Below are 14,359 nucleotides of genomic sequence, written 5' to 3'. Positions count from 1 at the left end.
ATGAGCTGGCCCATCTTTAAGGATCAGAGTCACTAACCAAGCTCAGGAGACTAAATAAAACAGATTGCCTACTTATTATTATTATTATTATTATTTTTGTGTGTGTGTGGTACGCGGGCCTCTCACTGTTGTGGCCTCTCCCGTTGCGGAGCACAGGCTCCGGACGCACAGGCTCAGTGGCCATGGCTCACAGGCCCAGCTGCTCCGCGGCATGTGGGATCTTCCCAGACCGGGGCACGAACCCGTGTCCCCTGAATTGGCAGGTGGACTCTCAACCACTGCGCCACCAGGAAGCCCGTACTTATTATTAATTCATAATCAGAAATTGACTGAGGATGTTCATTGTCACGGTAGGTTAAATGAAAATTCATTTCTCTTTATAAGCAGATTTGATAATGGTAAATCAAATCATAAAGTTGCTTGGCAAACAGGGACTCAGAACACAGATGATTAGTTTAATGAATGGAATGTTTCATGGCATCATGTATGCAATTCTACATAACAGGCTTCCTTTTTCCTACAAAGTTTAGGATAATTCCCTTTGTTTACAAGCCTTAAGTCATACCTCACTGTAACTAACTCTGGTGTACTAACAATAAAACCAGGTTAATTCTTCAGGTCATGACAAGGTTACCGGCATCTTCTCTTTGAAGTGTGATTTGCCCTTCTTTTTTTTTTTCTCTGAAAGAACATTAATTGAGTAATTTATTTAGTTGATGTTGTGATTTGCCCTTCTAAAATGTTTTAAAGGCATATGACTCTAAGACCATCTCTCTCTTAAGATACTCTCTTCAAGGAGCTACTTTTGACAGTACTTAGAACATACTTCATTTTAGCCTTTTTATGACGTAAATGAACATGGTTTTTGTTTAATAAACGAACTGCTTAGTATAGTACCTAGAACATAATAAACTCAGAATAATTTTGAGCTATTATAGATAGTAAAAACCAACCAACATTATTTGGTCAAATATATTAATTAGATTATTGACGGGGTAAATTATATTTATGATAGTCTTTTAGATTATAGCTAAAAGAGGGAAAAGACCTAAACAAATTGGGAAGATAAGCCTTCAGTTTCATTTGAAGCTGAGAGTTCATGCTGTATTTCAAGAAATGATCAGTCAATAAATGGAGGTAAAACTTCAAATATTCTGGGCTTCCCTGGTGGCGCAGTGGTTGAGAGTCCGCCTGCCGATGCAGGGGACACGGGTTCGTGCCCTGGTCTGGGAAGATCCCACATGCCGCGGAGCGGCTGGGCCCGTGAGCCATGGCCGCTGAGCCTGCGTGTCCGGAGCCTGTGCTCCGCAACGGGAGAGGCCACAACAGTGAGAGGCCCGCGTACCACACACACACAAAAAAAAACCAGAAAAAAAAACTTCAAATATTCTGATAATTGTGTAAAGGAAGGAAAGTTTGCCTTAAGTATGTGAGTTTTCAAATTAATTTGCTTTAAGTATCTTCCAGGAGAATTGATTGTTCAAACTGTTACTTGAAATAGAGTCTTTCTTTTTGGAAAATTACAGAGTATGTTTATTTTTTACACTTTAGGATAGCATATTCCAAATGTACTACTTTATTTAGTGTATCTCACAAAATAGTTAAATTAATACTTTACAGTCCATACGCTAATGCTTTTTTTGGATTGTTCTTACGTATCCTAGTTCTAAATATACTATAAATTGGTGAATAATTCTGTGTTCATCCTATCTGTGCCTTTGATTTTACACACTTTAGCTTTTTTAGTCCATATTAAAGAAACATTACTATGTAGTCATCTTTAGCTACATTTTCTCTATGGAACGGATTACCATGGGCGAGAGGTTCTCCAAATGTTGTTCCATCAAAATACAAACATGCTATATTATGATCCTGTCTTTAAAAAGTGACCTTTGCCCCCATATCTGTTTCCAGCTGTCACCCCATTTCTCTGTTCAGTGTACAGCAAAACTAATAAAAAGTAGTTTTTACTTCTTGCAGCCTTTTTTAAATATACACATAAAGAACTGCTTTTATTGAAAACAATACAACATGAATCATAATATTCAGCATTAAAAATGTTTCCACTAATGGAACATTTGAAATTAACATTGCATTAGAAGGGAGGGATAAATCAGGAGCTTGGGATGAACATACACACACTACTTTATAAAGATAGATAACCAACAAGGACATACTGTACAGCGCAGAGAACTCAATATTCTGTGATAAACTATAAGAGAAAAGAATCTAGAAAAGAATGAATATATGTATATGCATAACTGACTTTGCTGTACAACTGAAACCAACACAACACTGTAAATCAACCATACACCAATAAAATTAAGATTTAAAAAAAAAAAACACTGCGTTAGAAAATTACAGGAATATGGTCACCATGCCTATGAAAGCTATAGTCAACAAAACAGTTAAGCTTTGTTCACTGTTCTTCTCCCCCATGTTTGTGGTTATTAAGACCATTTACGTTAAAAATGGATCAAGGTTTAGTGTCGGTTCTATAGATATGATGAGTATTTATCCCAGGTTTCCTGGGACACCCCAGGTTGCAAATGACTGTATCCTGGTTTGGGGATGGGAGGATGTGGTCCACACTGTTGGCTTTGTATGGTGAGGGTCTCCTGATCCAGGTGTGAAGGGGTTAGAATGGATCATTTGGATAACATCTGAGACAGCAGCAGAACAAAAGGGTACAAGAACGAGCAAGCTGTCTGAGCGAAACTGGCGGCCCTTGAAGAAGCAGGCAAAGGTGTCAGGCAACCATGAGGCCAGGATGTGTCTGGGTGAAACAACTTGAGGGTAGATCAGGCAACCGTCTTGGAAGAGGAAGTTGGTTTTCTTGACTCAGCAGCTTAGTCACCTTCCGGCATCATCAGTGTCAAGTACTCTTTAGCCTTCAGGGCCTGGCCACAGGCTTCTGAGGTGGTTCATCACCTCGGAAGGGGTAGATTTTAGAAGGGTGGGCCTACGGGTTCATTTGTGGGAGAAACCTTCATTCCTTCTTCACGTGAATCCATTCAAGGGCTTCCTCTATGCCCGGCAGCCTGTGAGAAACTGGGCAGGATCCAGAAATGGCCAAAACCCAAATCTTTGCCTTTGAGGAGTTTTCAGTCCAGTGTGGGGGACAGGCCTATAAAGTAGTAAATTATAATCCCACCTTATCAAGGATTCCTATCTAGATAGAACCAAACACTGAGGGGCATAGAGAGGAGAGAGCCACTAACCACGGGATAGCTGGGGTGACTCAGGCCGGCCATCGTGTAGTGGGCCTCACACAGTCCTTTCTAAGTCCTTTTCCCCCTCAGTGGGGGAGTACAGGGAATAACAATAATTGTTCCTCCCGGGGCTGTATACGTGCTTCTGAGAAGCCCCTTTATCCTTCCAGGCTCCTGTTGATTCTTTCCCTATTTTCTTCCCTTTAAGGACCTGTCAGAGTCCAGGCAGGAAACAGAGAGTACACTCAGCTGCGGTGTTTAAAAGGGTTTTTAGGGCTTCCCTGGTGGCGCAGTGGTTGAGAGTCCGCCTGCCGATGCAGGGGACACGGGTTCGTGCCCCGGTCTGGGAAGATCCCACATGCCGCGGAGCGGCTGGGCCCGTGAGCCATGGCCGCTGAGCCTGCGCGTCCGGAGCCTGTGCTCCGCAACGGGAGAGGCCACAACAGTGAGAGGCCCGCATACCTCAAAAAAAAAAAAAAAAAAAAAAAAAAAAAAAAAAGGGTTTTTAGTGAAGTGACTATTTACAGAGGTTTGGGTAGCTTCCCAGAAGTAGTTAGAGACGTTATGCCCCCAGCAGCTGCCCACGAAGGGAAGCCGCTTGCCCACCTGCCCTGCAGAGACAGGGGAAGAGGTGGCGATGGCAGCATCCAGGTGAAAGCCAGCATCCTGGGAGAGGGGCTGCTGGACAGGACCTGCTTGCCCACAGGGCACCATGCCAGGTATTGAGGAATTAAGGATCAACCAGCCAGACCTGGCCCTCACCTTTACGGAGCTTATGGTCAAAGCAGACTGTCCTGCAGGCCCCAGGGCTCTGGTGATTTCTGATCTCTCTCCCTCATTCCTTATTGGCCACGCCCTCTTCTTACCCCACGTGCTCTGAGGGCCTAGGGGATACTAGCTGCAGGGCCAGGTGCCATGGGCTTCAGAGATTCCAACCCGACATGCTTCCTTCCTCTAGGGAGTTCATCGGGGTGGAAAGCAAAGCAATCAAGTTTCAAACCTGGATATCACTGGGGAATAGCTCGGTGGCTGTGGACAAGACACTTCCACCAGGGCACCCATTTCTCCATCGTTTTACATCTCAGGGCTTTGTGCGCTTTCTTGGGCTCTAGTGGAAGAAGAGTGGCTGCAAAGCTGAAGAAGTCTCCAGTCCCCAAGTTTCCAGGCTCCAAGGTGCACAAAGTGAACCAGGGATGCAGGCCCAGAGGAGACTCCAGCATTCTGTTACCAATGAGACAGCTGGCTCCTAGATCCAGGAATGGACAAGCCCACAACTGAGGATTCTAAAAGTCTCCTGGATTTGTCTTTTCTTCTTCCTCCCAGAGCTCCTTAGTTTGGGCGCTCCTCACATTTTGCCCTCACTCTCTTCTTCCCATGGGCTGTGGATTAGTGCTGAGCGATAACTGTGCAGAGTTGCAGCCTTTCTTAAACCTATTCCGATAGTTCTCTCTAGACCTCACTGAAACACTTCTTGTTGAGGACATCACTGATTTCCGCATTGCCTAATCAAACCCCCAGGTCTCAGTTTATGTGTTAGCTTCCAAGATAATTTCACACAGCTGGATCATTCCCTGTTCTGGAAACAAGTTCCTTACATGGCTTCTAAGGCATCACAGTCTTACTAATTTCTTCCTACTTCACTAGTTACTTCTTCTTGGTCTCATTTGTTTATTCCTAGTTATTCCCCTGACTTCTAAATGTTGGAGTTCCTTAGGGATTAGTAGTCCTCTGTTCTTTTTTCTACCTACACTTTGTTGTCTTATCTCATGATTTTAAATAATATCTTTGTGTGGATGTTGTTTATGTTGATTATATTCAACTTCTCCCTTGAATGCCAGACTTGATATTCAGTTGCCTCAACAGCTTGACTTTCCCTTCACTTCCTTCAGGGGTGTGGTCAAATACCAACTTATCAGACCCTCCCCTACCTAAAATACCTCCTTGCCCAAGCACTCCTGCCCCAACCCTAAATTATTCTCTCCCCATAACTCTTATCGCCTGGTGTGTTGTATACATATAGACATATATAAATATTTACATGCTAGTAACATGCAAATAAAATATTTACATAAATAAAATTTATGTACCATAAATACATAAATGTTATACATATATGGACATAAGTATTTACATGTAAATATGTACACATATTTTACATTTACATATTTACACATGTATATATGTCTATGTTATACATATATGTATAACATAAGCATATAAACATTTGTGTTCTGTAACATTTATATATAAATATGTATACATATTTATACATATGTCTTTTGGTCTGTTTTCCCCTATTAGAATTTATTAGAATCTAACCTCCATGAAGGCAAGCTCTATTCTAGTGCCTAGAATAGTCCCTGGACTTTGATAGGCACTGAATGACTACATAATTGCATTCCAGACAACATGCTTGATTCCAAGATACTCATCCTTCCTAAGAATTTTAGCAACAACAACAAAACGAAAGGCCTAACCACCTGTCATAGTAAGGAACTTTAGGTTAACCTCTAGATTCTACATATTAAAAAGTTGACTTCACTTTCTACAAATCAAGCACCTACAGTGAAGGGGGAAAAGGGTTTGTATACTTTATGCAGAGAAAAAACTGGTAAACTCAAATTCTGTTGCATCATTTGCCTGGAAATCTTGTGCAGTGCCTTGATTTTTGATGTTTCAGAGGAAGTGAACAAAACTAATTTTTTTTTCTTTCTTGTGCCAAATATCATATTTTGGGATATTTGAAAGAATTTCATGAGGCTGCGGAGTTTGAGCTGTTTCCTCACATCAAGCCATTTTTGTAAACAGAAGATTCAACTTTTCTGGTCCCCTAGTGACTCACAAGATTATTTTTTCTAATTGATGTTAATATCCTGAACCTGAAACCAACAGGGAAAAATAAGAAGTGATTTTTTTTTTCCAGTAAAGGTACTCAGATCCAACTGAACAGGAGGTTTCAACAGATGGCAGCTGAAATAAATCTCCCTATATAGTGGAATTACAGAGTTTAAAGAATTGTATAGCCCATCATCTACCACTGCTCATGCTCTGTGTTAAAGATGTAGCAAAGTAGTTACATTTAGGGAATTCCTTGGTGGTCCGGTGGTTAGGACTCCTCGCTTTCACAGCCTGGGTTCAATCCCTGGCCGGGGAACTAAGATCCCACAAGCTGCATGATGAGGCAAAAAAAAAAAAAAAGTAATTGCACTTGTAAAAATGTGCAACATTGTCTCACATTTTCATTGTTGTATACATAAGGTTTCTTCTGCCTGGATGGACCTTTCCTTTGATTTGGCTTTACCTTCTCCAGAATGTTTCTCTTGATCTCCTTGGTCTCAATTTAAGCAATTCTTTGTGTCTGAAAGACCTTTTACATAGTTTACATTACATAAATTATCATGTATTATTAATTTGCTACCCTCATTCCCCCCAAATATTGTTTATTGAAACAATAAAAGACACTGTTTTCTATTTGTGTTCCATTTGCATCGTATAGCACCTGCCATAAGTAGGTGTTCAATAAATATTTGCTAAATGAATGAATGAATAACAAGTCCTGTCTTCCACCAGTTTAGCAGTGTGAACTAACATTCCCCAGGTTCTAAGCTATTAGTTGAAATAACAGAAAAGTAGGAAATTACTCGTCAGAATCTTCCTTAATTCAGTTTTCAAAATTAGAGTTCCTGTGTTCCTTTGTCTTGATAAATATACTCAGTAGACAGTTGAGATCCTGAAAGCCTTTTGAAGCTTTTGGACTACATGAACTAAATAAAGCTAGGTTTAATAAAATGCTTTCTACCTTTTATTCTATTTTGAACACATTTTTATTTAAGAAGTCACTGTCATTCAGTTATCAGTTGAAATGCTTTATTTCTTAAAGGTATTTTAAAAAAATTAATTCAAATCTTTTTATATTTCAAATTAGCTATCCTAGCCTTAGATTTAAAACTCATTTTTCCCGAGTATATTTTCTCTTTATTTAAGAGTAATATATTTTCATAGAGTGTGTTGAAAATTAGGAAAATCAAGGGTTCTTGTTCTGTCAGGTGCAGTGTTTAGAGTGTTACTTTGATAAAATCCAGTAGCTCTGATATTGCTTGAAAATGCTTGGTCCTTTGGAGTATAATAGCAGGGGAAAAACTGTGGCATGGGTAAAAATTCACCATAATTACTTGAATTGGTTTTATACATAATCATCTTAGGTTTTGATAGTGAGGTAGCTGTATGCAGTGTCTTTGGGTCCAACATACATGAAAACACAGGATTGCCAGGGTTCACACAAGGAGGCAGTTTTTCAGGTTTCATTTCTGTTTCTGAATTTGAAGCTGAAGTACTTTTCTTATCCTAAAAGATAAATGCATAAAATAATTCTCAATTATAAAGTTCTGAAAAAAACAGAATTATTTAAACTTAGCCTTAAGCCTTTCTTACCCCACTACTCACAAAAAGTGACTCGAAAAAGATCAAAGACAAATGTAAGATCTGACACCGTAAAACTCCTAGAAGAAAACATAGGGAAAAAGCTCCTTGGAGTTGGTCTTGGTAATTTTTTGGATATGACAACAAAAGTACAAGTAATAAAAGCAAAAATCAATACGTGTGATTACGTCAAACAAAAAAGCTTCTGTGCAGCACAAGAACAGCAGAAGGAAGAGGCAGCCTTGGAACGGGAGAAAATATTTGCAAAGCATACATCAGATAAGGGGTTAATTTCCAAAATATCTTTAGAACTCATACAATTCAATAGCAAAAAACCAAACAATATAATTAAATAATGGGCAGAGGATCTGAACAGACATTTTTCCCCAAGAAGACATATAGATGGCCAACAGGTACATGAAAAGATGTTCAACATCCTTAATCATCAGAGAAATGCAAATCTAAGCCACGATGAGATATCAATCCACACCTGAAGAATGGCTATTATAAAGTTAAGAGAGAATAAGAGTTGGCGAGGATGTGGAGAAAAGGGAACCCTCATGCACTGTTGGTGGGAATGTAAATTGGTGCAGCCACTGTGGAAAACAGTATGGAGGTCCCTCAAAAAACTAAAGATACGGGACTTCCCTGGTGGCGCAGTGGTTAAGAATCCGCCTGCCAATGCAGCGGACGTGGGTTCAAGCCCTGCTCTGGGAAGATTGCACATACCGCGGAGCAACGAAGCCCATGCACCACAACTACTGAGCCTGAGCTCTAGAGCCTGCGAGCCACAACTACTGAAGCCTGAGCACCCAGAGCCTTGCTCCGCGACAAGAGAAGCCACCGCAAAGAGAAGCCCGCGCACCACAACTAGAGAAAGCCCGCGTGCAGCAACGAAGACCCAACGCAGCCAAAAATAAATATATTAAAAAACAACCAAAAAACCTAAAAATAGAACTATCACATGATCCAGCAATTCCACTTCTGGGTATATATCCGAAGGAAATGAAATCACATCTTGAAGAGATATCTGTACTCCCATGTTAACTGCAGCATTCACAATAGCTAAGACATGGAAACAACCTAAGTATTCATCAACAGATGAATGGATGAAGAAATTTTGGTATAGACACACACACAACGAAATACTATCAGCCATAAAAAAGGAAGGGATCCTGCCATTTGCAGCAACATGGATGGAACCTGAGAGCATTATGCTAAGTGAAGTTAAGTCAGACGGAGAAAGACAAATACAGTATGATCTCACATATATGTGGAATCTAAAAAAAAAAAAAAAAAAAGTCAAACTCAGAGCAGGATGGTGGTTGCCAGGGGCTGGGGATGGGGGAAATAGAGAGATGTTGGTCAAAGGGTACAAACTTCCAGTTGTAAGAAGAGTAAGTTCTAGGGATCTAACGTACAGTATGGTGGCTACAGTTAACAATACTGTATTATATAATTGAAAGTTGCTAAAAGAGTAGATGTTCTCACCATACCCACACACAAAAATTTGTAATTATGTGAGGTGATGGACATATTAACTAATCTTATTGTTAATCATTTCACAGTATATATGTATATGAAAGCATCATGTTGTACCTTAAACTTACACAATGTTATATGTCAATTATATCTCAATAAAGCTGGAAAAATAATAGAGAAGAAAACAAAAACTTAGCCCCATCTACTCTCCTTTTAGGAGTCCTTTTCTCTGGAGGATGTTGAAGAGTACCCATTAAATTATATATATCTGTACAGAGCAAACTTGTCAAAAGTATGTACAAGGTAGCTTTTTAAAATCCTGTACTAGAACTATGAGAATTTATAAAAACGTGTAACTTATAGAGTAAGACTGCAATGGGTCATAGTTTGAAGACATACAGCTTAATTTCAGAGTGAAAAGGGAACAAGATAAACATTCAGGGATCTTAACCGTGTGGGGGATAGCCATTAAGCAAATAATTATACAACTGACTAATTATAATTGTGGTAAGTGCTATGAAGAAAAAAATTCAGGATATTTATGAAGACATATAGGGGGTTCTAACCTAGTGTGAGGGCCTAGGAAGGCCCTCTGGTGAAGTGTCGCTGAATCTTAAGACTGGAAGGCAAGGAAGGAAAAGATAGAGGAGGGCACAAAGAAAAAGCATGGCCAAAGTGGAGTAAGTTAGAGTGAAAATGGCTGCAGATGAGAATAGAGGGGCAGGAGCCAGATCCTGAAGGGTCTGGTTGGCTATGTGAAAAGTTTAGATCTTTATGGTAAAAGCAATGGAAAGCTATTGAAGCGTTTTAAGGAGAAGCATGTCATGATGTAATATACTTTTTAGCAAGATTACTTTGGCTGCCGTCAGAGACTTGAATGGATGTGGAGAGGAGCTTCAGTATTCCATGTGACTGACGATGATGATTTATAGAAGAATGGTGGTATAGAGAGACTAGTAAATAAATTTGAGACACATTTTGGAAGTAGAATTCATTGGACCTGGTGATTGATTGGATGTGGGTAGTGAGGAAGAGGGACAGATCAAGAAAGACTCCCACATTTCTGGACAAACATTTGGGTAGATGGTGGTGCCATTTACTACAATTTAATATGTAATTAACATATGTAATAAATTTAATAAATATTTAAAATATACAGAACTTAGCTATTTGGGGAGGGAGGGAGCAAGATATTACAAAGAATGGGTACAAAAGTGCATATTGCTCTCTAGCAATGCATATAACATGCTTATCCTTAGTAAAGTCAAGTCTATAAAAAACATCAAGCTTCAATAATGAAGGTGAAAGAATTCAAATGGAACAGACTCTATGGACCTTGTTTATCACTCATTCAACAAATACTGAGTACCCACTGTGTACCAGGCATTGTTAGATGCTGGAAAAATAGTGATCAACAATCTAAAGTTCCTAGAACTTACATTTTATTACATAGAAGACAAGCACATAGGAAACCAGCTCAATAATGTTGGGAAACTGGTTATTTTAAAAAAATGTAGGTCTTCACCTTCAAATATTAGGTGTCACCAGTTCTGGGTTCTGATGTTGCCAGTGATAAGAGCTGCGTGACTTTGATGAAATTATTTTGCAAGGATTCAAATCCCTTGTCCAAAAATATAAAACAGAGGAAATGGATTAGATAGTTTTTTTCTTTTTCTAATCTGAGGATATAAGGGCTCTCCAAATGTAGCAATAGGAAAGTGATTTTCAGGTATGTGAAAAACATGAAGTGTATATTTACTTGTGATAAGGCTCTTAAAAATGATTCTGTGGTGTCCATGTAGGCAAAAAATTTTGGTAGTTAAAAAACCCTCCAAATTTGGCAACTTCTGGAATAGTTGAGATCTAAGTCCTTCCAGATCATAAATTATGTTATTATATCTAACCTCATAGAGATTGGCAGGGTACTGTAACTCTGACTTTTTAAGGTTGCATTAAATAGAAGGTTGTTTATATGCATTAAAATTCTTTTGCTTTGAAGACTCTATAGTAGATTCTTGTGATTCATGAGGCTGAGACCCTTTCAGCATTCTAAATCCTTAAAACTAGCAAGCATATAATCTCACTTTCTCCAACTCTAAAATGGAGGAAAGAATATTGACCAAGTTGTTGTGTCAGGCTTAAGTGAGGATCAAATCTGGGTCAGATTAGTTCGGTTCCTCTTAGACTAACCCAGTTCACTCTGAATTCCTGGGTTATTCTACTTTATGTCTCTGCAAAGTTAAGTTCCCCACTGTCAGGAACCTATTTGTTTTGAAATCTTGAGTTCAAACCTGCAAATGTGAAGTATTTACTCCACTGTCTTTTCTCTTGTTCAGATTTGAAGAAGTATAATAGAGTGTTGGAGGAGTAGCACAGGCAAGAACCTTGTGACCTAGATTCCAATCCTTTATCATCACTGCACCTTTGTTTTTATATTGTCTGTAAAGTTGGTAAAAAAGGGGAAAAAAAACCCTAACCTGCCATAGTTCCTGTGGTTGTGGAAACGAAAGAAAATCGGATGTAAATGATACGCTGCTATATAAATGGAACCAATTTTTACCATTTTCTTTTTTGCAGGTATACTTCAATGCATATGCATGATCTTCCAGAATTCAGTTCTGAAATGTACAGGTTAAGAAAACTTTACAGTAGTGTGCTACCATTTACTAACACTCTTTATCTTGTAGGAAGCTGGCAAAGCTGGAAGTAGAACTCATCAGATCTTGCTGTTTATTCTTTTTTGACACTGCTTATTAATTTGTTTTAAATATCAAGAGCACAGACATTGGAGAATAGTAAGTCACCAGAATCCTACGGCATCACAACAGGTCAGCTTTCTCAAAATGTCTAGGTTCTCTCAGCACATGAAAGGTTTCTTAGGTGGAAGGTGCTGCCCTGTGACTTGTGAGAAAAAGTACCAACCCTAATTTACTTTATGGACACCAGTCAGGTTGCCCAGGGCAACCTCAGTCCCAGAGGTTGTGACTTTCAAATCACCTTCTGCAACTGGCTCTAAAATTCTGATCAACTTTGACTCAAAATGGAATACAGAAAACAGAATCTAGTCAAAATAGAAGACAAGTTAGCTGAAAAATTTTGTTGGCATAATCCGTACCCCACAATCTGTAAAAGTTAGTGTCTACCGAAATCTTTTAGACCTCCAGGACAATTCATAAATGTTTATGGACTTGGAAACAAAATACCCCTTGCTTTTACTTTATGTCCTAGGCCCTCACTGCAACTTTCTTATTTGGGTTTCGACCTCTTCAAATCTGGTATTCTTAAAATGTAGAGTTCAAAACAGATACAATCAAAAACAAAACAGCCTAATATAAAGAATAATAAAAAGATTACTTTAAATTCTCTGCTAGGTTATACATTGGATCAGCAACTGTTACTGAAGGAGAAGGTTAATGAAAATTATAAATGAATCTTTTAAAATCGATTAAGTCTAAAATTAGACTGTGCAAGTGCCTTGAAAAGAACGAAAATCTACAAATAGATGGTATTAGCTTCCTTACTAATTTAATTTTCAGGCTCTCCTAGAATTAGAGAAAACCAGGCCACTTTGACTTTTCCAAGTCTTTTGTTATAAACACACACACATTTTTATAAAGATAAATAACAAGCTACTGAAATAATAAAAATGCCCTTTATAGAAGCTGTAATTATAAAATTAAAAATCTTTTTTTTTTTTTTTTTTGGTTTTGTGTCACAGTTGATATTAACTACAGTAACACCAAAAGCAAAAAAACCCTGTAAGTCTAATTTTGAGGCACCCTTTTGTCTCTCCTCAGGCCCACCATCCTCCTTGTTCATGTTTTTCTTAATTTATCTTTTTCTGGCCACAATTATGTGACAGAGAATTAAACCTTAACTTTCTACTGTTTCCATCAACAGCGAGTATAAATGCACCATATCCTTTTTCCCCCTCATATCCTGTTTTGAACAAGACACAATGTAAACAGATGTCAAATTAACAAGGTACGTTTTTCTTGTTCAAAACCATCACGGCATTTTGCAATGGGGCATGAGTTGTATACCATCCCCAATCATCTTTATACCTTCAGAGGCAATTCTGGCTTAATGCAATGCATGTTACATCTGTGTAGCCCAGTGGTTGCCTACAACGATGGTTTTTTTCTGGAGGGTGGGGGTGGGTGGGAGTGTGGGGTGCCCCAAATTTATAGTAAAGAGTACCGACAATCAAAAACATCCAGCCCTCTGCCCAAACCCACCCAGTCGCACTCGGTCATTCTCGATATCTTCTTTATTTTTTTCGGCAAACGCAGTTTTTTCCTGCAGCGGATGGCAAGGCCAGCGAGCGCCGACTTTTACTACACCCAATTAAAGCAGCAAAGAGAAGGCGAACCGTCGGCTGGATGGATACGTGTAAACTAATCGGCCTAATCCCGGGAGTCGTCCTCCAGGGTGGAATCCTTCGGAGGGGCTGTACCAGGCCATCTCCACAGTAACCGGCCGCGCCGCCTCTGCAGTGCCGGGGCCCGGATGTTGTGAGGATCACGGCCGCGGGGCCCAGCTTCCTGCAGCCTGCCGGCGGCGGGCTGCGCTCCTTTTCGGGAGTCGTAGTTCTTCCGTCCGCCGCCGCCTGGTATAAGGCGCGGGCGGGACTACGAGTCCCGGCATGCGCCGCGGCGCCCCGCCGCCCACCGCCTTTCGGCTGCGGTCGCCTGCGAGCAGGTTGTTGTTTTTATGAGAGGCGTCACTGCTCTCGGAGCTGTGACCGCCGCCACCGCGACAGCTAACGCCGTCGGGCGGAGGTGGCGCTGCTCCTTCAGGTACGGCCCTGGGCGAGTTTGGACCCCAGGAGGGGAGTCCGGGCCAACTGTCGGGGTCCTGGCTCAGCCGCCTGGCGGAGGCGGTCGCGGGGTTTCCGCTGAAGGGGGGCTTGACCCTAGACGCTCGGTGTTTGCGGCCGCCTGGGTGGCCTCCTCGGAAGGCGAGTCTGCATCCCCCGTGGCGGAGCCGGTTCGGTGGTCCTGCAGCCTCGGTTCCCTGCGTTGCAGACGCGAGCGGTGTGCCGGGAGTGTGGGGAAGCCGACAGCCCAGGGGACGCACCCGCCTTCCTCCGCTGGGCTGGCTTAAGGCTCTCCTCGGTCCTGATTGATGAGAATCCATATGGTAAGATGTTATGTGCGTCACCCCGCCGGGTTTTCAGCCGGCCGGGCTTTTTTGGTGACGTTTGAGCCCCGTGATGACAGGGAGAGAAAAATTAAATAATGTGT

The 14,359-nt window shown here is 40.7% G+C and overlaps 2 protein-coding genes across 5 annotated transcripts in view; one reads left to right on the top strand and one right to left on the bottom strand.

Annotated features, from left to right (window-relative positions):
* Positions 1 to 7,143: 7,143 nt before the first annotated feature.
* PIERCE2 (piercer of microtubule wall 2) lies at positions 7,144 to 13,585 on the bottom strand. 2 transcript variants are annotated; one of them, XM_081227056.1, is made up of 3 exons: positions 13,504 to 13,585; positions 11,674 to 11,731; positions 7,144 to 7,556 (listed from the first exon to the last, which is right to left on the bottom strand). In XM_081227056.1, exons 2-3 carry the CDS (start codon positions 11,674 to 11,676, stop codon positions 7,209 to 7,211), a joined length of 351 nt encoding a protein of 116 aa, XP_081083182.1. In that variant the 5' UTR covers positions 11,677 to 11,731; positions 13,504 to 13,585; the 3' UTR covers positions 7,144 to 7,208. The 2 variants fall into 2 exon arrangements, with proteins under 2 accessions (XP_081083182.1, XP_081083181.1); XM_081227055.1 differs by lacking the exons at positions 11,674 to 11,731; positions 13,504 to 13,585 and adding an exon at positions 13,352 to 13,445.
* Positions 13,586 to 13,830: 245 nt separating this feature from the next.
* The window catches only part of CCPG1 (cell cycle progression 1), a 38,982-nt gene continuing 38,453 nt past the window's right edge, over positions 13,831 to 14,359 (top strand). The window contains exon 1 of one of the 3 annotated variants that reach the window (XM_081227045.1): positions 13,831 to 13,912. The gene's annotated coding sequence lies outside the window, so the exon portion shown is untranslated. Of the gene's footprint in view, positions 14,256 to 14,359 lie in introns of all 3 variants that reach the window. The other 2 variants (XM_081227044.1, XM_081227046.1) reach the window with 2 other exon arrangements.

The sequence above is a fragment of the Mesoplodon bidens genome, assembly GCF_964165515.1.
Source record: "Mesoplodon bidens genome assembly, chromosome: 3".
Taxonomy (NCBI): Eukaryota; Metazoa; Chordata; class Mammalia; order Artiodactyla; family Ziphiidae; genus Mesoplodon; species Mesoplodon bidens.
Note: the sequence above shows the minus strand (reverse complement) of the source record. Positions and strands in the feature narration are given on the sequence as shown.